Genomic DNA, 25709 nt, shown 5'->3' with positions numbered 1-25709 from the left:
ATCAGGTCACGGAGAGTACCTTCCTTCTCCCAAAGGGTCTCTTGAGGAATAACCAAATATCCAGCGAGAGCATGTATAAGGTGAAAGCTGGCAGCCCATTAAAAACACAACTAGGCCTCCTCCATCCTGTTTACTGACTCCAATGCAGGCGCAAAAGGCACAAAGAATGTTAACATGACTTGACTCCATAATGCGCCCACACTGGGGATTCATAGAGGGCTTAGACGGATGGAGCTGGACCACCATGGGCTGTTGAGACCGGAAGTAAACCATGAGAGGGTTGTCAATAAATGAAAGTGTCTCTGGTGGATTTGATTTTTATAAACATTTCTGTGTGGACTATTGGCTGTATGTAAGATTATGGACCAATGAACATCATCACTGTTATGATTTCTGACTTCAAAACTAATAATAAATTACCCATAACCATCCCAGTAATCCCCAATTTCAAGGGCAAAAAAAGTGATCATCAGTCAGCAGGCACAGTGAGCGGGCCTGGGGAAGCTGGAACAAAAAAAAAAAAAAGAGTGCACTTTGAGCTCATTTCTAATGAGAGGCAAAGCCCTAATCATGTGACAACCCAAATCAGCTGACTTCCTCTGGAGGAGCAGTCAGGTGACCCAGCTGTTGGTCCCAACTGGTTACAGGTCTCACGTGACCTCCACACTCCAGCTGTGATGGGTAGAGGGTGGGGGGGAGGAAGCAGTGCTGAAGAGTAAAAGGACAGAGGAAGAGGAAAGCTTACCTTTGACAGGTCCGATGTATATTACCTCAGAGGCTAGGATGAAAAGAGAACGAGTAAGAGAAGAAAAGACAGGAGGTAGTCGGAGGGAAGAAGCGGAAAGGGGAACAAACAACATCAAGCGGACAGATTTAAGACACTGAAAACTCTACGAGAACAAGAGGAAACGGATGAGAAAGGAGAAAACGTAGAGAAATACAAGAACAGGGAGATCTGTGTGCATTTCCATGGGCACTGCCAACCGTTCGCCTCAGAGTGGATGACTCAGTTTTACCCCCTTTGCAGAGGGAGATCACCCTGGAATGACTGGTGAAGTTCCGTCGTTCCCGTCCGCCCCATTCATAGCCATCCAACACAGAATGACCGATTGAAAACCCAGGCAAGGCGTCGGTCAACGTGACCCAGCCATGCATGTATAAACCGCAGCACAAATATAAAAAAGTACTGGTTTGTCTGAGCTATGCTGTGCACGCTGACAGGGGAGATCGTTTGATATAGCAGGCCGTTTTGGAAAACGGGCTGTCAGTCTTAAAGTAGAAATAAATGGTCATATTCTCCTCATATGACCCTACTGGTCACCACCCATCCATGTCATCTAGTCTGGACCTCACAGTACAGTATATGTACTCTGAGCCACTGGGAGGAATCTACTTCTTAACAAGTTATTCAAAAGATTTTAAAGGTTTAGTTCTGCAACTAACGAGTATTTTTTATTATCAATTGAAAAGTGGGGATTCTATGGATTTTGACTATTTCCTGCATGAAAAAGTTAGTCCCCGGTTTAGCTACAGGGAGCCCTCCTCTCTTCATCTCCACAGGGGGTGTGGAGTGTGCAGTTAGCTGCACAGGGGGAGGCTGTGGTTGTGATTGCATCGCTGCCTCTCTGCAGAGCCTTGTGATTCCCATCAGGAGACCTGAGCTGAGAGGCCAGCCCCTCCCCACAAGGGACAGAATAACGCCCTACAACTTGGCCATGAACTATCCTCTGACTGTAGCATGTGATGCGATAGGGAGGACGCAGGAAGTGTGACTGACGGTAAACAGATTCTGCACATTCCTGTTGCAAACTCAGTTTCTCTGCACCGCTTCATAGCGTGACCACAGTCTCCCACTACAACTAAATGTGTCTCGAACTTGAAATGTAATGACGCAACTTTAGTTGTGATCAGCATCTGCCATTCATTAAAAACATCCCTTACTTTATTTCGATAAAAAGGGAAAATAGATACATAATCTGCTGCAAGCGTCACAGTGAAGCAAATCAGCATGTCAACAGAATTTGTTTTTCTTGACCGTGAGCTTTGTGATGGCTCACCAACTTCACAATGATTGTCAGCCCTCTTTGGACTCACATGAGAGTGCATCTATGCGTTTCTGAGCTGAGTCTAAGGAGCCAGCGGACAGACCAGAGGCCTGGACAGAAGAGACTCAACCCACACAAAGAGCCCCATTCAGCCCCGTTTCATAGCGTTTGCCGTTTTGATTAATGCTAACTCTGTGACAGCAGCACAGCCCGTTTTGTTCTGCTCCTCTCCGCTCACATGGTTGTAACTCTCACTGGCGCAAAAGGAGGGAGGAGGGCCAGTGTAGCCTGGTTTGGGTTTGAAATGGCAGCGTGACCAACTATGCGTGGAATCTCAACCATTCTTCGTCCTCCCTGCCAAGGAATTGAGAGCACAGGGCTGTAGATGTCATGCAGGCATAAAACTAAACACGTTCATATTTGGTCACTGGAAGCAGGGTGCAGCACTCTGGAGTTATCTTTGTGGGTTTGGAACCACATGTGCAATCTAACACAAAACAAAAAAGAGCAAGACGCTCCACAGCGGCCAGGGGAACCTGTTATTCAACCTGCTGCTTGAGGGAAACGAGATAGTTACTTTTAACAATGAAATACAAAAATAAAACCCAAAGCTCCATAATTACTTCGAAGAAGACCGTGAGCCTGAAAACTTCATACAGGCTTCGGTTCGCATGAGCCAAATCTCTTTTAACTCATCAATTATACATGTGAAGTGCAAAACCTACACTTGCCCCTTTCTATTCATCATCATTCCTTCGCACTAAACCCTTTCAGCTGTAATATTTTAGAACAAACACTCCATGTCGGCGTTAGTATCCGTCAGCTCACCTGATCGAGGGGTTAACAGCGGACCCTCCAGCTCCAGATCGTCCTCTTCTGCCTCCTCCAGCTTTTTCTTCTTCTTTTTGGGATCACAGGGCTTACGCAGTAGAGAGAGCTCCTCTGGGTGGCGGATATCTGGAAGGGAAGGAGAGCAAAAAAGTTAATTTTGACGTCAAATGAACATAATCTCGCCTAAGAAGAAAGCCGAGGCAATAAATACGACGATATGCCACTTAAAAACATACAGTAATTTGTGTTGTTTCAACCACAGGCGTCAAATAAATCACATGACCTCTTGCAGAGCACACAGACTGTGTAGAACCTGTGATGTAGGTGAATACAGAGAGATTTATGGGGGTAAAAACATGAGAAGTAAGAGAATGCAAAGGGACTGAGGAGACGTGTATGAATTGGAGACAGCTGTGCACACGAGTGGTGGAAAATTGCAAATCCCTTTTCTCAGGGCCCCAACAAATCTTGCTTGAACTGTAATCCCCAACTGAGACAGGGCCGACACAACCTCCATCTCCGTCTTACCCTCAGTCCTCTCTGGTATCTCAGTATCTTCAAGGACGATATTTTGGGAAAGCTGTGCTGTTCAAACAGTGTGTGACCTGTGTGTAAGATCCCAATGTAACAGTAACACATCAAACTGAATATAATGACTAAAACAGAGCAGCTTCTCTGCCCTCTTTTCCCTCCCTCGGGCTTGGAGGCCAGGGAGCCATCGCTCATCAGCAGCAATGGCTCTTTAAAACGGGCTTGGGACGGTTCTGATGTAGTAGTGGGACTGCCGGAGTGTGTCAGGACTAGAATAGATGGCGCTAGTCTGGAAGCAAGCGCTTCTGGATCCTCAGCTGGATATTGTTTTCCCCAAGATTCCATACAAATCAAGTACGCAAGCTGATATTTGAGAGCCATATTTTATTATTTCCACTTTGTTTTATCCGCTGACATGAATCTCTCTAATTTCTTCTTTTTTTTTTTTAAAGACGAAGGATTGGAAAGGTGACCGATTAAAGAGGTTGCTGATGGTGTTGAGGAAAGCACGAGCAGCAGGAGGAGAGAGAGAGACGGCTTTGCTTGGTGAGAAAGCTTGTTTGGTTTGTGTAACTAAAGCAAAAGCATTCCAGGAGTTTTAAGAACTACCAGATGGGAGCTCAACCTCCCTCCTCTTTCGTTCTCGCTCTGCTGCAGCGATGAAGCGCAGTCCCTCTGCCCTTATACAGCCATGCGAGTTGCAGGCGTGCTGCCGAGCTTCAGCCCTGCTGAGCGAGGAGGCCAACACACCCCCACCCCCACATCGCATCAAACCGTGTGTACGTGGGTAGGACGGCGTCTCTTGGTGAGGCATCGCAGAGGCATGTGGCATTTTTACTACGAAGTCACTTATGACCTCATTGTCACCAAGCCCAAATATCTACCAAGCAAGACCAATGTGATACACAATAAAACGTCTGATATAATCAACATTCATCCGTTATTCTAACCCTCTATCGATCAAAAGTCTGTCTCCAAAGGTAAAGACTTTACTCAATGTGGTAAATCCGTTCCTGTTAAAGTAATTTATTAGATGTCTCTACTGAATCGCCTGGAAACAAGAGAAGTGGATAATGAGTGGGTGATGGGGAAAATAAAAGGAGGAGGAGGAGGAGGGTGAGTGATGGTTAGAATGCTTACAAAAGCTTGGTTGATTTCCATTAGCCGAAATGACACCTTAAGAGTTCGACAATGAGACATGCAGACATGTGGCGGTAACCAGGACGGGAGCCAGAGCAGGAGGGGTTGGCTGAGAGTAGGGCTGGGCGATATGGCCTAAAAAAAAAATCTCCGATTTTTTTACAAAAAATCCGATTCACGATTTAAATCGATTTTTTCCCCCACAAATTTTTGCAGATGACAGAAGCTGTTGAAAACAATTTTTTATTTTATTTTGTGATGATTTTCCCTCGTAGGTTGATAAAAATAAAGTGCAAACAAAACCTGAACATTGTAGAAAGGTGCCTGTAGTATACAAAAAGTATTTGGTCACTCTTTTGTTTCCCTGAATCATTTAAATATAAAATTAAATTAAACATAACATTAAATGGCATTAAATAGTAGCCTTCCATTGTAAACAACTGTGCAAATGTAACTTTTTACAGTAAGCTTTTCTAACTGAATACACTGATACAAACACAGCATGAAATAAAATGTATGTGACCCTTTACCATTCACATTTTCAAAAGTGCAACATCTGATCTAACATCAACATAACATATTTTGCACAGTAAATAAGTGCATGTAAACAAAATCAAGTGCATTCACAACATAACCAACAGTATTAAACAGTAGTGCATGTTTTTTCTAAATATTTTTTGCCAGGAAGACAGCGTCGCTTGTGCTCCCGCGGTCCTGCTCCCTCCTCAGGGCGCAACACTTCTCCCACTCGGCGGCATGCCTCTGTTTGAGGCTGTTTGTTCTGTGTCAGATGACACGAACCCGAACCATTTCCAGACCACCGAAGACACATTCTTCCCTCTCTTAAGAACGAGAGCTTCACTGCTGGCCGCCATTGTTTTCGTTTGTAAACAATGCGCGCGCACTCAACTACGGGAACCCAACGGGGGGGAAGGGTGGGGGCGATTTTCTCGATTTTCAATAAAACACATCGCCTTAAAGCACACATTCGAATTAATCGATTAAATCGATTTATCGCCCAGCCCTAGCTGAGAGCCAGCTGGGCTTGCGAGATCTACTCCTTGGAACACATGATTCACTGCAGTGAGTAAGGCCAACCGCAGAGGAATCACAAACACCGTCACACGGGCTCATTTCACAGCACCAAAGTTGACCGTACAAACAGTTTGAGACCCTACATGGATACAAATAATGTTGTGAGGGGGCACTCATTGGGATGCGAGGCTGACTGATCGATACTCAAGAGCAATAAAGTGTTTGTTCCATGGAAGACTAATTAAAACTCTCATACAGCCTCAGTCCAGTGGGAAAGGGTAATTATCAGAATGTATGTGGTGTAGATATTTTAGAGTTTAAGAATTTAGCTGAGGACAAGTACAGTGAAGTAAGGTTTTTGGCATTTAGAGAGAATTTCTATGGCATCACATGACGCAAATCCAGAAAGCCTTCTGGAGGACAAAGAATAAACACTTCTCTGCAATACGCCCTCTCAGTGGTCAACGTCTTTCTTCAAACTCATCCCCCTTGTGTTCACACACACACACACACACACACACACACACACACACACACACACACACACACACACACACACACACACACACACACACACACACACACACACACACACACACACACACACACACACACACTTTCTCTCGACATTTATTTGACTCATTGTAAAGTTTCAGTGCTGACGAATAAGAAAAAGTTACAACATTGCTGCTGCCCCGTGCATATTCCAGAGAATGCTATTGTGTCTGAGTTTTGCCACACATGGTAGCAAACAAGTGCTTACTAAAAAATTGTTTAAAAACCCACAGAGCTTAAGTGGCACAGCCTGACTCGTGTTACCCTGAAGTGGTGCTTTGCTGAGGCAAACAGCCTCATTCTTGTCCCACCTCAGGTCCAGGGTCATGTGTTAGTTATCTGTGAACAGTCGAACAGAGTCCTGTCAGAGGGACGAGGTGTATTAGTGTACTTAATGTGCTGGAAGGGACCCAGGTTGTCTAGACGGGACAAGCTCATGTCTTGACTGTTCTTCACTGGGAAAGAAATTTGCCTTTACAAAAGCCAGAGGAGTGAGTTCTGTTCCCCCCCCCCCCAAACTACAGACCTGACTTTTTGCATTTCATACAACATTTTAGAGCTAAAATACTTTGACGATTCATTTATTAGTTAACAGTTGTTCATTTTTGATCATCTATTCATCATTTAAGTTATTTATCTGGCAAAAATGGCAAATATTTGTTGGTTCCAGCTTCTCAAATGTGAAGATTTGCTGCTTTTCTCTGTTTTATATCATAAATAAACTGAATTTTCAACTGTTGGTCATACAAAACAAGCCGTTTAAAGATGTCAGCTTGGGAATTTATCACTATTTCCGACATCTATTAAAAAAATGCTCAATAGCTTAATCAATTAATAATCACTTGCTGCAGCCCGACAGCATATTTACACAGTTTCAGCTGGCACGATATCACAACAAACACCAGAGCTGAGAGATTCTTCAGATTTCAAAAAGCACTCAACTTTGGGTTCAGAGAATTCTCAGAATTGTTGACAGAGTTCAACAATGTGGTTTTGCAACTGAAGTGGAAAATCCCCAATTCCTCAGCTTCACTATCAAATGAGCAGTGCTGCACAGGATGTAAGAGCAGCCAAATATAATCAGGGGTCAAAACAGGAGTGAAACTGAGCGATTTCAACTTTTGCTGAGTCCTCTCGGTTCCCAGCCAGCCCCGATGGACTGCGTCTGCATCAGGACACAGCTGCCATGGACATGGGAGAAGTACAGCAGTGATAATTGGTTTTGTACTTTTAAATTGGAGTCTTATGCTGATTTTCTATGCTTTTCCACTCCATGGCACACTCTGTGCCAGAGTTTGAGTTGTGCTAAAGAGACTGGAAATCTGGGGGTGGGGATCAGAACAGCCAAAAACTATACTGAGGACTGAACTTGTTTTGGAACAGGAAATAGCTCCTGTGTGACCATTTAACTGGACACACTACAGCAAAAACAAAAAAACAAAAAAAAATCCAATAAATGAGTATGGGAAAAGGAACTGGGGCCAAAGTCGCACATCGCTGAAAACAAGCAGAAACAAACTCTCCCCCTGTTTCTGTCTTCCAGTATCTCTGCCCCTCCCTCTCTGCTGTCTGGAGCGACGGCCAGCTGGACAGGCCTCGTCCCTTCCTGTCCCATCCGAATCTCTATACTGCAGTTCAGAGTCAGCAGAAAACATGCACAGGAAATTGTCAAACTCAAAGTTGCCCGGATAACAAAAAAATGAAATGCTTCCAGTTAGGGCTGGGCGATAAATCGATTTAATCGATTAATTCGAATGTGTGCTTTAAGGCGATGTGTTTTATTGAAAATCGAGAAAATCGCCCCCACCCCTCCCCCCCGTTGGGTTCCCGTAGTAGAGTGCGCGCGCATTGTTTACAAACGAAAACAATGGCGGCCAGCAGTGAAGCTCTCGTTCTTAAGAGAGGGAAGAATGTGTCTTCGGTGGTCTGGAAATGGTTCGGGTTCGTGTCATCTGACACAGAACAAACAGCACCACGATGTAAGGTCTGTCTAAAAGCTATTGCTACAAAATCAAGCAGCACAACTAATTTAATGCAGCACCTCAAACAGAGGCATGCCGCCGAGTGGGAGAAGCGTTGTTGCCCTGAGGAGGGAGCAGGACCGCGGGAGCACAAGCGACGCCGCCGCCACCGCCACCTCACAACAACAACCCAGCATTTTGGAGACATTCACCAACTGTACTCCGCATGAGAAGAAGAGTGCCCGGTGGAAAGCCATCACGGATGCAGTCGCGATGTATATCGCAAAAGATATGGTGCCCATATACACCGTGGAAAAGCCGGGGTTTATTCACCTTCTCAAAGCTTTGGACCCCAGATACGTGCTACCAAGCCGTAAACATTTTTCTGACGTTGCCTTGCCTCGGCTGTACAATAGTACACGCCAAAGGATCTCTGCGGAGCTGGAGGGGATGTCATTCTACTCCGCAACAACTGACCTGTGGTCCAGCAGGTTGACCCAGACACCGATCCACTTGACTGGTGGAAGCGTCACCAACTTAACTTTCCAAGGCTAAGTACTTTAGCAAAGAAATACCTCTCTGTGCCAGCTACAAGTGCCCCCTCTGAGAGGCTTTTCAGTGTGTGGGGGGGGCATTGTTACATGCCACCGTGCATGCCTGAAGCCAGAGGTAGTAGACAGGCTTGTCTTCCTGGCAAAAAATATTTAGAAAAAACATGCACTACTGTTTAATACTGTTGGTTATGTTGTGAATGCACTTGCTTTTGTTTACATGCACTTATTTACTATGCAAAATATGTTATGTTGATGTTAGATCAGATGTTGCACTTTTGAAAATGTGAATGTTAAAGGGTCACATACAAACACAGCATGAAATAAAATGTATCAGTGCAGTGTATTCAGTTAGAAAAGCTTACTGTAAAAAAGTTACATTTGCACAGTTGTTTACAATGGAAGGCTACTATTTAATGCCATTTAATGTTATGTTTAATTTAATTTTATATTTAAATGATTCAGGGAAACAAAAGAGTGACGAAATACTTTTTGTATACTACAGGCACCTTCCTACAATGTTCAGGTTTTGTTTGCACTTTATTTTTATCAACCTACTTGGGAAAATCATCACAAAATAAAATAAAAAATTGTTTTCAACAGCTTCTGTCATCTGCAAAAAATTTTGGGGGAAAAAATCGATTTAAATCGTGAATCGGATTTTTTGTAAAAAAATCGGAGATTTTTTTTTTAGGCCATATCGCCCAGCCCTACTTCCAGTCCAGAGCAGCTGTAAGTCAGCGGTCATACTCACGGTTCGTCAAGAACGGTCCGACTGTCCCGTTGGCACAAGTTTCCGCGTTTTGCATGCAGTAATGCACAGTTAAACAGCCACTGATGTCTTGCGACATCCTGGCACGCACCATGTCAGCCAAAAGCAATTTGTCCTGAATTTCTAAGAAGCTGAAATAGATTCATTACAGAAGCAGCAGACGCATTCCTAACTAGGCCTGAAAGGCTACAGGCCTGTTTCTCCCCCGCCTCCCCACCTCTGCTTTCAAAAAACAGTCCCTTTGTATTGTTACACTATGTGCTATTTGGCCTTTTCGTTTTAATATAACTGCGTCTGACCCCATTGAAATGTAAAGCTCCATTCCTGCCATATGAAAAACAAGGTCTAGTGCTACCTGTAGAGGCCAATAGAAGCAGGAGCGCTGCCACTGGGGCCCCTGATCCTGCCTGTTGATCCTGCCAGTGACAGAGACATAACAGGTGTGTTATGACCCTTCCTGGTTATATTGGTGAGGGTTCTCCGAACCTGTGAATCCTGCTGGAGACTGGTGACTAAAAGGCCTTAACACAGCAGAAGCATTTTTTATTTTTGGTGCGATTATTTCGCACGTCAATATCTGAAAAGTTGCTTTTTTTTCAGAACGGGACTTTTTTTTTTCCGGAACAAGACTCATGTTTCTGAGCTTTTGCACCGCGAATAGGCAGACAGCGAGGTCTGAGCTGAGGAAAAGGTCTCCGTCTCTGATAGAACATGGTGGTGCCAGCGATGGCAGATACCGATAGAGTGTGTGTGTGTGTGTGTGTGTGTGTGTGTGTGTGTGTGTGTGTGTGACCCTTGGGGATAGTTCAATTTGGACATGATATTAGTGGAAGAGACAGTAGGTAAGCAAAACACTGAGCGATGTATGCTTTGGTGTGTATCTGTGTTATAAGCCTGAGACAGATTGATAATCTCTGTTTACTAAACATCACTGTGAGGCCGATGGAGCCCAGGTTCCAAAGGACACGACTGCAGAGCAAACGGTGGACGACCAGTCAGGAGACGCAACTCCAGCATGCAGAGCTCAGAGTGTGTTTAATAAACAACAAATTGCCAGGGATGAAAAACAACGTGAGGAAGGACACGATTAGCCATGTTTGATGTGGAGCACTTCCAGAGCCTTTTCAAAAATAGTCTTACTGGGAGATGTTTTCGGTTCAGCAGGGCGGGCACCTTCAGCAGGGCCGTGTAGACTCTACACACTCGTGCCCAGAACTCTCTGCCAATCAGTCACACCTCATCTCACATGTTCCCCACATCTTGGCTAACATCATGAACATTTCCCAGCCAGCTGTCCTGTAAATGAGTCAGTCGCTCCACTTACTGAAAGTCTTGCAGATGTCGGACACGGCCTTGAAGACGCGGTCCGAGAAGTTGACTTTGACCTTCATGTGCTTCATGTTGGGCAGCTGGAGGCGCAGCAGCTTGTGCTGCGGCGTGAACAGCAGCCTGGCGTCGGCCTGGATGCCGTACTTGTCCAACGTCCAATGGGTTTTCAACAGCCACGTCTTCTTCTTCTCCCACCACAAAGCGTGGTCGGACCAATCCTTCTTCACATCTATGAAGGAGGGGAAGAAAAGTGGATGAGTTTTTGGTAACAATGACTGCAGCGATGAACGATAAAAACACAGCAAAAGACTGAAAGTTACTAGCGGTCCCTTTGCTAAAGCGCTATTCCAGTCGCCATTTTTATCCACTGACAGCAAGGTGACGATGTTGTTTGCAAATGGAAAGTGTAACTAGAGCGCTCAGCCTGTAACCATCACACTGTACTGAGCTCAAAATATGTCCCTCCAGGGCAGAGGGTCACGTTTGGGGTGAAGGGGCGGTAGGGGGCACAGAAAAGGTTTGCACTGGGGCGGTGAAGTCAAAGTGAGAGGGAGGAGACGACTCAATGCGTGAAAGACACGGCTGTTCGTGCGACACTGCGGGAGATATCGGGTTCATACCTCCCTCTTTGTTCAAAAGTCACACCGTGATCCCTCTAAAGCAGACACAAGCCACCCAAAACCCCACATAGCTCCCGGGCTTTCGCTCCGCAGGGGCTCAGGAACAATGGGTGCCAACCTGTGGTCTCATGGTGTGTGTGTCCGACTTCAAGGGGAAGGTAAAATAACTGCAGGGATTTACGGGAAATCAAAGCAGCTGTTGCTGAAGATCACCTTGCTCTGGTTTCTATACGAGCGGCACTGAAGTTGTGTTTCAGCTGCCAATCACTTCAGAGAGAGAGAGAGAGAGCGAGCGAGAGGTACAAGTGGAAAAGGCAGCATCTCCCACTCTCAAGAGAGTGAGAGCTCCTTTGCATCCATTTCTTATCTGTGGATCACGTTAATGCGCCACATTTGCAAAATTGCGAAAGTAGGTCAAAAGAGAATAGCAGGCCGACGAGCTAAAGAAAAAAGAAAAAAAGGTTTTCTTCACTTTTTAAGTGTTAAGTGTAAAAGCCTCAGTAGACTGTGATCTTTGAGACGGAGTGAATACACCTTAAGTTTTTAGCCTGTTATACTTTCAGATGTCCTCCCCCAGAGGACATGTAGTGATGTCATTACTTCATTAGTCCAGGAAGGCACTTCCGAAAGCAGTGTCTCATTTCCTCCGCCCACGTAGTCTCCAGCCTATCCTCTGTCTCCTTTCAGAGTCACTGTGTCCCGGCACAGACGTGCGTTTGCTTCGTCATCCTTCAATCAAAACAGTTGATCTGAACCGTTTCAACATATATACACACACACACACACGCACTGCAGTGTCAGCAATAGTTTGAATGCATATACCCTGATTCAGGATTCAAATAATAATTGCCAACTCTTAACGTGAGGACCTGCCTGCCACAATGTATCTCTCAATAATACTTCAGTACTTTACTGTAGGGCTGCAACTTGTGATTTATCAATTAATTGTTGAGAAAAATAAATAAATAAAATAGAACTGTTGGCTTTTAGCTTAGATAAGACTGCCAAAACAGCTTGGTGTCATGGTAACCTAAACCTCGAGTGGCCCTCGGTGTCCATGCGCCGCCATTGTTTTCCCCGACCTTAACTTTACATACGCATTGTTGACACTCTCCTGCTGATCCCGTCTAAAAGCCGAATGAACGGGATTAGCGGATTGGCTGCTTAGAACCAGGAAATAAGACCGCTGTGATGCGAGCAAAGCAAACTGGGATGAGGAAGAGATTACACTGGCGATTAAGAAGGGGGAGGGAACATTTGAAAAAGAAGAGCGGCCACCAGCATCTCAATGCAAGATGTCATTGTGAAGGCCCCGGGCCGTGTGAATTGAGTTTGGGGAGGACTTGTTTGTCAAGCTGTTGGGTGTTATACCGTTTACTGCGAGGACAAACACTTGGTACTTGAGAGAAAACATTCCACGCTTTCTTTCTCTTCTTCTAAACATTCCACGCTTCTTTCTCCGGGACCCTGTGTGAGTTACTCCTGCAGCATGGGGGGGGTCTAGCTGTCATCGCTCCATTCTGATGAGTCAGCTGTGCACAACACAACTTCATTGCTTACCGTCAAGCAAACGGCTCCCTTAAGTGCCCTGCAGCTATTAAAGGCTGAAATAATAAGAGGGAGTAAGGAGAGAGGAAAATTGAAAATAGACCGAAAATGTATTTTCATAACTGCTCACAGTTTTTCCTCTTTCGGCCGTGTAATTTCTGGTGTCTGGGAGCGATGCAGAACAGCTAGCATTAACATTTGGCACTCCGGTCTTCACCACAGACCGCGTTCTATAGGAACGTCCTCATACTCAGCATGCACGACCACCATACAGCCTGTGGCAAGGCCTTGGCCGGTCCCAGTTGCCCTCAACACGGTCTCGATGGACCCTGCGCCAGCGTTTTTGTCCCCGCCCACCGCCAAAACCTTATTGAACATAGCCTTTCCTTTCTGCTCGCTTGAGTCATCACGCAGTGGTTCGATGTGTTGCGATTGGCCAAGGGCAGTTCACGTGGCATCCATTGGGTTCTTTCAGCAACAAGGTGGTAACTCAATCTATAGGGGAGGGAGGGAGGGAGAGAGGGCCAATGGCATCTCCAAGCTAAAAATACAGCCTGCCAAGCCTGACGTAATGCAGCAGCCAGGAGCGGGGGCCTAAGTAATTGGGTACATGAAATGTGGACCCACAGCTCGTCAATAGAGTGATATGCGTGTGTGTGTGCGTGCAAAGAGGGCTTGAAAGACAAGGGGGGGGGGGCAGAATAGGAAAACCATGTTTTATGACCTCTGCAGGATGTGAAAGATGATACAGATAGTGTGTGTGCGTGTGTGTGTGTGTGTACACGTACTGGTTTGGGGATTTGAGGAAGGGAGGGTGTCGTTATCCTTCCATTAACTACATTAGTTCCGTGTGTTTGTGCGTGTGTGCGCGCTTTAACAAGCTCAATTAATCCATAAATTGTGTCAAACTGAGTTATTTTCATTCACCACCGTAGCTCTCTAACGAGACCACTTCATTCTGCTTTGATACCTCAGTGAGAAACACTGCTTTGAAAAGACATGGGCTCATTCTGCATATTCAACAAAGCAATAAAAAACAAAACACAAAGAGCACTTGGTGCTTAAATGATTGTATAGAAAGCCAAAAGTACCGCTATTGCAGGGCTTTATTTGGAATAATTCGGGAAACTGAATTGTTCCTCCTTGCCTCTCCTCCCCATCGCTCTCTCAATGCCTCCCCTCCTCGAGTATCTGTGGTGTTTATATTAGGAGGCAGCTATGTTTATGGAGGCCCGACTGTGAGGGGGAGGGGACGGGACGACCGAAGAGATGATGAGGACGGAGGATGAGCAGAGGACAAAATAATAGGAGACATAGCAGGCAAGCGTGAGGAGGAGTTTACATGCAGCTCCGGTTTTACCGTATGACATTGAAACACTGTCTTTACGCCTAAGACAGACAGAATGCATCTACTGACACACACACACACACACACACACACACACACGCACACACACACACACTAGCCGAGGACACTCAGCAGTCTGCCTTGTAGTTTTATGGTTCTGTAAACATTACTTGGTTATTTTTGCAATCAGAAAGCTGTATTTAACTGGTTTTCACTCTGCGAATTTGGAAATCCTGTGTGATATTTCAGTAAAATCAGAACAACACAGCGATGCAGTGCTGCGTAGACTTCCATGTCGTACATTGTGCACTTAGTGCATGAATTTCATCAGGGTCGTTTCATCAGTCTCAAATCGAACACAGCCGTTGTGCACTTACTGGACATGACGATCGCAACAGCTGACTGCTCCTTTGATTTAATGGCAAATTGCAACATCGCGGAGGTTTACCGCCAACATTCGACAATGATGGTCACCCTGCTTGTTTGCCCGCTTTAAAAATAAAGGAAGAACTTAAGTTGAGACACAGCATTGGTTAATCGGAATTAAACAAAATTAGGTAAGATGCACACTTCTTGAGTTGATTTTCTGATCAGTTGAAGCGCTAATGATACATTTTGAATGAGAAGAACACATTTCCTCATTATTGAGACTGGGCAGTGGGCTTTGGACTGGAGAGCAACACGTCCTTGCTGTTGCCTGTGCACGCAATGACTCATCGCAGTCAGCAGACACCCAAAGATAAATCCAGGCTCATCTCCAGCATCACTGATAAAGGCGATTAAAGAGTGAACACACTTACAGCTCAGGACGTTTTCACAGCTGTTAGCCAATCAGTGATGATAACCAAGGACATGCAGTGCAAGGCTTTGTCATTTCCAGCCATCAGCTGACAGAAACATTACAGCTAGGTGAGGCGGGTCACGCCGTTTCCTTGGTGACTCCTGGCTGAAGCCGGAGGGGGGGGGGGGGGGCAGTGGTGCGAGGCGACAACTTGTTTTCATACACAACAAAGACAGAGCTGCAGGTTCGTCAGTCTTATTCATCATCTCTCTCGCAGCTTATTCCCCTAGATCTGCTGTAAAGTCTTTAGGCATTCGCTTGCTTGTGCGGTCGGAACAAGATAGCATCAACATCAGACGCACCCAACATGTATAGAACAAGGTAGACAGAGACAGGTGATGACAATATCTGCGTGGCAGACATGAGGTACAGACAGACAGGATCACAGGGGGAAGATCTGCAGCAGACAAACTCGTTTCTGGACTCGTGACGACTGTTTAACAGATAAACTGATGCAACGGTTCCATCTGATACACAACGGCGTACGCCCACTCTCCGCCGCTGAGCTTATTTCAGCATTCTGCCAACAGTAAATCAAACAGGCAATTTATCGCGGTCATTAAATATGCAAAAACAGACCTGAACCCTTTCAAGCTGTCTAACTTTACCTGACAAAGCATTTAGACAAAGAGACACTTAGTGGTGCCATTTAGGCTTTTTAGGCTGCAGGACAAAGAAACACAGGTTCACCGAGGTTGAGCCCTGTGTTGGTAATATATAGTGAGGGATCCTTTAAGAGGTCATGGCTGGCCTAAAATGAGTCAGGGGACACTGGGTCAGACGGATATTGATTCTATTCAAAAGTGTTCTACCACCACGACTACTTCACCACAGACAGATCTACCATCTAGACAAATCTAGATGGTAGAACCTTTGTTGCATCACGGTGCAGGTCTCCAAAAAGGATGTGATTAGCCTGCTTTGCTACAGCTGAGGTGGTCGAGGCAGAATCATGCCTTATACTCAGTAAAAGACAATAAAGGATGTTTCCTTTAAAATGGAATGAGTCGGACATCTTAACGGGAAATCTGGGAACATCCAGCCTGTTCGAGTAAGAAGAGAGTGGAACAGGCTTTGATGCATGAGGAGAGGCCAGGAGGGGCTATTACACAAACCTCCTTAGAGACAGTTTGTATCCATTTGTGTCATAATACAAACACAGCAAAACAGTGGGGGTACTCTTCCCCCCCCCCCCCCTCCGCCCTGACACAGCTTTATACAATTAAGTATTCAGGGAACTGGTGGAATAATGACATTACAAAGAAACTCTGTGACTGAGATCAATGGAGCAGATAGACAGTATTCATCTGTCCTATCCATGAATGCATCCTGCAAGACGTCCCCTCAGGACCGGGAAGAGACGCCCTGCCGACGCTTCTTCTAGCTGAACTTCCCTAGAAACCCCTTTGACAACTTTCTTTAAGTTAAATATTTGGTCAATCTACTGACACTGGCACAATTACCTGATATGTCAATTAATAAATGAGCAGACTAATCGGATAATCAATTCTTCACTTTCATGTACAAAAACTTTCCTAGTTACAGCTAATTAATATAAAAATGTTCTGCTTGTTTCTTTTCAATATGAATTGTAAATGTAGTGCTTTGTTTGACTGTCTAGCAATTTGTAGACTTGTGCTAACGTTTTTCATCATTTTGAGTCGAGATGCACTGATTGACAGGCTGCCGATCGCAACCAGAAGGTTTTCAACTCATCGACCGGATCTTATTTCTGTTTTGTTGCTGGTCACGTATTCACACACGTGACATCGTTGTGCTACTTCCTGAGCGCGAGTGAAGATAACATATAGCTTATAGGTATATTGTTATTCATTCATTATTCAATTATTATTGAAAGATAGTTGTTTTAATCAAAGCAAGTATTTTTTTAATACAATTAGTTATTTCCTTATCATTTGAAATGCGTGTTCTAGGCAAATAACTACTATAGATGACAATAACAAAGTAAAAGGATAACTTTTAGAATAGTTTGGAGCCTTGCTGTTGATTATAGTTCTTGGAAATTAAAGGAAGAATCAGAATATGCAGGTCAAACGTCAACAGAAAAAAATTAAAATGAATCTGCCAAGAAAATTGTAAATCGGTGAATCTCTTATTTTGAGACATTTTACTGACAAATACACCTGCTATGGAAAAAATTAAACGAGGGAAACAATTTCAGCTTTAAATAGCCTGGAATTTCAATAATGTTTAAATTTCAAGGAGTGACAGAGTTGTAATGAAATCCTTTGAACAAGTTGAGCTCTGTCACAATAATAAAGCCTCATTATGAAAACCAACAGCTCACTTGCTGCTTTGCACAGAGACTGACTGCGAGGCAGGGGAAAGTTTAAATGAATGAAAAGGAGGCTGAGAACCTCAACAAAAACATCCTATCAGTTTACTCCATTCGCACACAGGTGTGTGTGTGTTGTTACAACAATGTGCTGCTCTAACATTTCCTTCCAATGGATCTACTGCGGCGCCTGCCACTACAGGAAGGCGAGAGGGACAAAAAGCAACACAGGTGCCATGAAGGTTTGTCCCACTGCACGTTTAAGATGTCAAACATGACTAATAAGATCGTCCTTTACTCGCTTTTCATTCAATCCACCGCCTGCACTGCCGGGCAGAATATTGACCGGAAGAAATGAATAAACATAATTTAAAAAAAAACATGTTAGGTTGTAGCTGATAAATGAACTCTCTCTATGTGGGAAACACTGATGTCTGTAAATGTATAGGCAAGGTGCTGTCTATGTGAACATATGCTGCAAGTCTTGAGCACAGAACAGCACAATCACTGTAGCATCTTGCGAGTGAAACAGGAAAGCTCTGGCCTGGGCAGGACCGCTACTTAGGCTAACTACTTCCTGTCTTGAGCGATTAGAGAGCAGGATGATCACACAGGCTGCCAGGACGTTTCTCACTTCGTAACGCCAGACATTTAGGATGGCTCCACAGTCCAAAAATCGATGAGTCTCATTGCACACGGTGACATATCTGTACCGTGTGCAATGGCGAGCTGAGGCGAGGGGGAAGTGCTTACAGACGTCCATCAAAAGAAATGTCCCGCTCTCCTGGTGTGCGACGATGAATCTTTGAGATGTTCACAGCTCTCACGTCATCGAGACAGACGGGGCTACAGTATCGCAGCTCTTCATCTCGCTCTCTGTAGGGACTGAAGAGCCATCTTTCCCCTCAGCCCAACACAATCATATCCTTTAAAAAAGAAACATACAGAGGGCAGGAAGGCGGGAACGCAAGGAAGGCACAAGGCACATTAAAAAAAGCCCAGAGGAAGTTCAGCATCCTGTGTTAAATCGCGTCTGTTTCCTAATGAAACCTGCGCTCCATTGTCAAAAGCGAAGCCATCTCCCTCTGGTCATCACAACCGCCAGCAGACACTATCTTGACGTCGCAAAAAAAAAAAAATTGTTTTGAAAAAAAAAAGGACACAGTTCAAATAGCTGAAAATCGAAGTTGCCCAGAAGAAACATTAAAGTCCCTTCTTATTGAACATTATAGCTTTAACTTGCTGTTTTATTAGAGGTGCCTCTGGGGTAGAAAGGACTTTCGCCGATTCACTTGCGATGTGAATATGTAGGTCAATATGTAGACACAAATTACACATTTTCTCTGTCATGAAGGGGGAAAGTTTTTTCCTGCGGCCGGCTGGCGGTACGGCAGCCAAAAAACTGCATAGCCCCCTCGCTGGAAACAACCACATGAACTATCAAAGAGTCACACTGGACCAATTAGTTCGCTGAAGTTCTATTCATGGAACATTGAAGAATCAGCACACAGGAACCTGGTTCAGAAGACACGAGAACCGGGAACAATGTGTACTTCAAGGTTTCCCATCGATTGTCAAGCCTCGCTACGTGGCCGGAGGAGCCGATCGTGTCAAACAGTAAGAAATGGCTGTCAAAAAAAATGTCCATTTTCCACAAAACATAATGAGATGAAGTGGGAATGAGAGGGAGAGGGGGGGGGGGGGGGGCGTGGACAAATCCAGCAATGACTGCAGCGACCGGAGAACAACATGCCAAACACTGGAAGTCATTTCCTGCTTCATCGAAGACTTTTATGGAATTTTTAGCAGCGTGGCTAACGTCACAACGGGAAGGAGAGACACAGCGAGAAGGCTCCGGCACTTCTCACTCCTCACAATCCCCCCCCCCCCTCTTTCCCTCCCATTTTCTTCTCCATCCAGTCCCTCTGCCCTCAGCTGTCTTGTGTGAGGCAAAGCAGAGCCAACGCAACCAGTGTATCTCCAGCAAAGGAACAACATACTCCATCATTTACATTCACCAGCTGCTCATTCCATGACTTGCTTTTTCAGTGGTTTGCACAATTAGCTAAAATGTGGTATTCCTATCTATGGGTTGGACAGGCTTGAAAGTCGGAGGCCTTGACTCGAAGGGGCATGGAAAACAAATTGGCCTTTCCACCTCAAGTGTGTGCAAAATAACACTGTATGCGTGTGAAACATTGATACCTGAAGCACTTGCCGTAAACCACAGTTTACCAGATTTAAAAGCAACGTAACTTTGGGAACAATCGCTTGAAATCCAGTAAATCGCTCACCAGCTAATGTTGTTGTTTGTGCAATATTTGTTTTCCCATCTCAATGGCAACATTAGCTTTTAGAGAGGAAAAACACTCAGAAAGCAGAAGTGATGGTAAGCAAAGAGCGATGAAAGGCTCACGGGGGGGGGGGGGGAGAAACCAGGAGGCGGTGAATCAGCTGGCTTTAAATACTGCTCTCTTTGGAGGGTTGCAAGGGGGGGGGGGATAGAAGCAGCGTTCGCGACCGTGATCAATAGCTAAGTGCCTTCCTGGCATTTGTCTGTTTAATCCATTATCCAAGGCCATTTGAGCCTCCAATGTGGACGAAAAGACTCACAGGAAGGAGTTGAAAAATGGATGCGGGATACATCGTACAGAGAACAGCTGACTCACAAACACATACTGCTCCTGCAACACATGTTTGATAGAAGAAAAAGACAAAAGCACCGTCATGGAAAGCCATTACTGAATCACAAGAGGTCCTTCATTTTGGAGTGTCCGAGAGAGAGCGGGGAGGGACAGACGGAGAGACAGATTTGTCACATAGCGCCAGGATGTCCTTTTGAATGTGAGGCTGACGCATCGCCGGCCAAAACTCTGTGGTATCTGCGTCCCTTCTCACGGCACCATGTGTACGTGCACATGGTACAGTGTCTATGTATAACCACTAACCGACATGTCCGAGCAATCAGCAGCTCCAACAGCGAGTATGCGACAGAGGTGTGCAGTGAGTGTGCAGCACTGTCATCACCAGTGCATGCTGGGAGGTTTCGAGACAGGTTACAGGCAATAGAAAGACCTGTTGGCTTACCAGTTTCTTTAATCTCAGCACAACCTTTGTTGTATTTTAAAAAGTGCTATACAAATACATTTTGATTGATAATGTAACTCATTCATTTGCGCGGATTGTTTCCTCTCACCTCAGATTGCAAACAAATGACATGAATACATCGCTGGGTGGAGGTCACTGAAAAATCATGTTTAAGATTTTATTTCTTTGGACAGATTTGAATCAAGAGCTTCGTCCAATCTATCCCAAATGAGCATAAAGAATTTCTCTGCTACCGAAAAGCACATCATCGCCTGTTCCAAATGCTAAATATTGTGCGTCACATGGATAGTGTACAGCTCCCCTGCAGTGTGTGGCCATGTGGAAAACCCACGTTGTCGCCGGGTTAATGATTACCGCGGAAAACAACGTGTTGACTGAGGGTAGGAGGGAGACGGCAGTCGAATGAAACGTCCACCAAAACACTCTCATAGAGCAGTTTGATGTGAGCTCTGCTTCTCAGTCAGAGGGTCGATTACCTTCAGGCATACTACAGTAAGCTAATTTAACTGCAGTAAAGGTGGTAGTAGTACAATAATGCGGAGGGAAGTTGAATAACAGTAACCGAGGCTGGAATTACAGCATTTCTCTTGATAAGACAGTGGAAGCGCCATGCAGACCCACGTCCTGTTATTTCACTTTGGTGCAACAACAACCAACAGCCAAAACGGTAAACAAAATCAAAAAACTGTGGACGTCATGATCTCAAACAGCCGGAATCCATAAAAGATTCTTAAAAAAGGGTCATCGGCAAACAGCTAGAAAAGGAAACAGAAATTAGGGATGAAGAAAACAATAGAAAGCCGGTCAACTTCCTTCACCACTGAAAGACTTTCCCCACACTACACCTCAGAAGAAGGTGTCGCATCCAGAAAGGTCACCCTTCAACCACAGCGGAACAAAAAGCGCAAACACAAGTCAAACAATGGATAAGGCCGGGTCGTGAGTGACGTTGGCGGTCGGAGGACCAATGGATTCATGTCGTCCCACGCCGGCAAACGCTGCACTCGCCCGGCGTGGACGCTGCTCGGCACAGACGGCCGCAGAGAACAAAGAGCTCAATTATGCAGGCGCTCTGACAGGGGAGCTAAAAACGGGACCACGGGCAGGGAATAAAACCTTGGGAGCGCTGCAGGAATGCCGAGCGCTCGAGCACTTTCAACACACAACACTGTCACTCCCAATTCGCACCGCCACCAGCAGTGAACTCTCTCCAGCCTCCATGAAACAGGGCAGTGTTCAAGTGGCTGGAACAGAGGACCCTTATGCCCAAACTTGTGAAGTGCGTGACTGCAGCTACAGAACAGTGCATGATACAGTGGGAGGGGTTGTGTATGGTTTCTTTATACCTTGAGTTACTGACCCATATACACTGCATGGTAACAAAGACGAATATTAACCCTCTGAAAGGAAAAGTCCACAAACTCGTAAGAGGCGTTTTGAGCTACAAACAAAAAGGGTCAAAGACAAATAATTACTCATTATGTAGTCTGCACATTCAGAAAATGCATCAAACAAAACGGGTTTACTTGTATCTACAAAGAGAAGAATGCTGCTTGTTCCCAACCTCTGATTTCATGCGCGTTCTCTCAGTGTTCCCAGCAGAAAGCACGCTTTTAAGTTCCAAGACAAGACAAAGTTGGAGAATGTCTTGTTCTAAACTTTGGCCAGTATTGAGAAACAGTTTGTACACTTACAACAAATATGAACAGATAACACAAGTCCGCCATTGACACAAGGTAGAGGGTCATCAGGTCAAAGGAAAGGGATTTGTTTTACTGCCAACGATATCCACTCTGTTGCAGCTTAAATCTGAAGACTCGCTGTGGATTTCTGTCATTTTTATCGCGTCAAAATTGGTCAATTAAGACTAAGCTCAAGCCTATTGATCAGCTGCTTTGGAAAGCCACAGTGAACTGCTGTGGCCCCCTTCACAGCAGTAGCGTGCATGCATACGTACCTAGTTTCTCCACGAGTTTCAGCATGACTCCGCCGATGTGGATTTCGCCGGTTACCCTCAGCGACACGTCCCTGTGGAGGTCGGTGACATGCATCTTCAGTTCCCACGTCCCGTCGGCGTAGCAGCCATCGGGCATCCGGATCCCGTCCAGCGCCATCCTGCCAAACAGACCCACACCGTCAAGAGAGAAGGGGAGAAGGCCCAGCTGACATTTCTGTCACACCGGAGTGAAAAGAAACATTTTTGACCCTCTGGAAAGTAATACATGTGGCGCAAAGCCCCACGCACGCAAGGTAGATACGAAGCCGACCCCTGGGCTGATATTTCTGTGCATGTGCACTTAGGAGGCAACACTGCACATCAAAGTCAGGAGACTACTCATGGTTGGTACTACTCAAGCTGTAACAGTTGTGTAACGCCGGGAAGAGTTTTGAAAAGTGTTAAAGACGTCATAGTGATGACATCAGAGTTACTGTGTGTCACATTGGGCTGGGAATACAGATTTATACTTAAAAGCCAACCTTACAAACCAGAGGTGTGGAGCTTGAACAAAGGGGGGATATATATATATATATATATATATATATATATATATATATATATATATATATATATATATATAGATAGATAGATAGATAGATAGATAGATAGATAGATAGATAGATAGATAGATAGATAGATAGATAGATAGATAGATAGATAGATAGATAGATAGATAGATAGATGGATGGATAGATGGATAGATGGATAGATAGAGAACAGTACCATTTTGAAAGCAGAACTTGTTGCTTATGGAGCATTTTTTCCATTCTGCTATTGTTTCTTTCACTCTATTCAAGTATGACGTACTTCCTCCAACATTTGCATACGGTTATGAACACACTACAGTGGCGGCAGATGAGATATCTTAGCTCACTAAAGCACATTTGACCCTCACGGACGATTTAGAAAAAAAAAGGGACGAAGGTGAACCTCGCTGTGGCTCTCCTCGTGCTCTTTGCTGGGAATAAGACGCGCCCTGTTGTGTGATGTCACTGCCAAAAAAAATAAAAGTTACATTATAGCCTATCTGTCATTTTTGATGTGATCTTGTCCGGGCAGGAGATGAAAAAGCAGCAGTCTAATCGATAAACACGGCAAACAAAAGGCTGTAGGACCGCTGCTACAAGTTCAGCGAGGACCTTTGGCCGCTAGTATCTCCGATAAAGTGCCAGTTCACCTGTTACAAAGAAAATAACGGTAAAGGCACTCTTACAAATAGGCAGAGGGGTTACTAATGTAAGCAGAGTCCGTACAACAGTTCCTCGGCTGCGTGCACGCTCACTCAGTCGGAAGTTCAAGCGGAAAGTGTGTTTAAAAAAATCAAACAAACCGGCTAAAAATTAGCAAAAGAGTTGTTCGTTGAAGCGCGGGTTAAACGTACCAGAAGCGGTACGACAACAACAAAACATGTTCATATTTCATAGCGGCGAACTAGCAGCTTTGAGGACGGAACATTTAAATCTGTGTACTCACCTTCACAAAGACGAAAAGAAACCACTGAAACAATCGACTACACGGTGCGGAACAAGTCCCCCCCCTCTTTAAATCATGTACACCGTCTTTTTGAGACAATTAAAACGGAAAGAAAAGCCCGAAGAAGTCGCTGAAGAAGTCGCTGAAGAAGTGAAGTATCCCAAACAGTTTTCCTGCAGGCTTCGGCTTAATGGAGTCCAGCCGTCTCTCTTTCTCCCTCCCTCTTTCCAGCAGCATATTACGTCACCGCTCCAATCCCACTTTTCATACTGGGAGCTTTGCTGGTCCCCTACTGGCCCCACACACACATTTAACACACACACACATTTAACACACACACATTGAGGGATTTCACAGGAGTAGGAACCGTGGGTTACTTTTCCCTTTTGACCTTTTTTATTGTTCACCAGAGAGCCTCTTTGTAGGTATACATGTCATGCTTTTTCAATAAATTAATCATTGTTTTGCCAGTAAACTGGTCTGATATTCAGCCTTGACACATTTTCAAACAGTCAAAAACGATCTAAAATATTTTCCACTTCTGTTCATGTGATTTTTTTTGTTTCGTATAACACTTTCCACATTTTGGGGTGTTTAAACTACAGAAATCCATAACATTGCTTCATTTAATTGAATATAAAATCTTATTCTGGACCTTAAGTAGTGATTACAGGTGCTGGCAATTTACCTTCTTAAAATACTTTTAAGAACTATATGCCAAAAAACATGTGTTCATGTGAGTGTCAATATCACTGTTGGCTTTGTGAAAAAAAGATGAATAAAATAACTCTCAACAACACAGTATTTAAGGCAAACACGTGTACAAACTTGCAGAATTGGCATATTTCTTCAAACTGCAGCCCACAGTACAACATTCAATGTGGATGATGGACATGCAGTGAAGATCTCAAGCTGCCTTTTATGGCAAAAATGTTGCTGAGCCTGACAGCAGCATCCTGGGACCTTTGGGGCTTTAGCCCCGAGAGTAACGGCACAAACATAACAAGGAACTCTGGTTTTGTCACTTTTACAGTTTTAATAACTGAAAAGTTTCTCCAAAATCTCCCTTTTATGCGTTTGTCCACTTTTCTTGTCCTTTCAGTGGAGACTAATTCATTTAGAAATTAGCCAAGGTAACCAGAGACTTTCAACCCTGACACAACACATTATCTTACAGCAGCATGCTGAATAGCTGGTCCAGGTGGAGGTTTGCCAAACATATTTCACAAATTATTTTGGGTTTTAAAGTTAAGAAATTGTATATTTAATTCTTTTTTTCGAATATAAAATTACATTCTGGAAAGTAATACATACAGTTGCATACAAATGTAACTTCTCACAAGATGGAGCGATGGAAAGTAATGTGCCAGTGTTTCCAAGTAAGTACAGTGAATAGTACTTCACCTAATTTCACATATTAACATCCTTCTCCTGTTTTGCTAATATTCGTTAGACATCTAGCCCTGTTACTATGAGAACAATCCTCAGTGCATGTCAACATCTTGTGTTTGTTTTCTTTTCCCTATTTGCGCCAAATTCCAAATTGTAATGGGGGGGGGGGGGGGGAATGATATTGTCTGCAGGTTGCTGCTTACGTCTTCACTGCTGCAGGTGAATAACGGCACTTTACGAATGGTTTCAAGCAAATGATCAGCTGGGAGGGGGAGAAATAAAGGCTGCTGTCTCCTCTCTTTCCACAATACACACTCCATCACGCGCTCTCCAA

The 25709-nt window shown here is 44.6% G+C and overlaps 1 protein-coding gene across 4 annotated transcripts in view; it reads right to left on the bottom strand.

Moving 5' to 3' along the window:
• The window catches only part of fermt2 (FERM domain containing kindlin 2), a 38777-nt gene extending 14588 nt beyond the window's left edge, over nucleotides 1–24189 (bottom strand). For 2 of the 4 annotated variants that reach the window (XM_079286915.1, XM_079286916.1), the window contains exons 1-5: nucleotides 23984–24189; nucleotides 22469–22626; nucleotides 10746–10979; nucleotides 2874–3002; nucleotides 746–778 (exon numbers count right to left, since the gene is read on the bottom strand). In XM_079286915.1, the coding sequence (XP_079143041.1) occupies nucleotides 746–778; nucleotides 2874–3002; nucleotides 10746–10979; nucleotides 22469–22625 (553 nt within the window). In that variant the 5' untranslated portion in view covers nucleotide 22626; nucleotides 23984–24189. The remainder of the gene's footprint in view (nucleotides 1–745; nucleotides 779–2873; nucleotides 3003–10745; nucleotides 10980–22468; nucleotides 22627–23983) is intronic. The other 2 variants (XM_079286917.1, XM_079286918.1) reach the window with 1 other exon arrangement.
• Between the last annotated feature and the right edge of the window lie 1520 nt (nucleotides 24190–25709).

This window comes from Melanostigma gelatinosum (assembly GCF_949748355.1).
Source record: "Melanostigma gelatinosum genome assembly, chromosome: 16".
Taxonomy (NCBI): domain Eukaryota; kingdom Metazoa; phylum Chordata; class Actinopteri; order Perciformes; family Zoarcidae; genus Melanostigma; species Melanostigma gelatinosum.
Note: the sequence above shows the minus strand (reverse complement) of the source record. Positions and strands in the feature narration are given on the sequence as shown.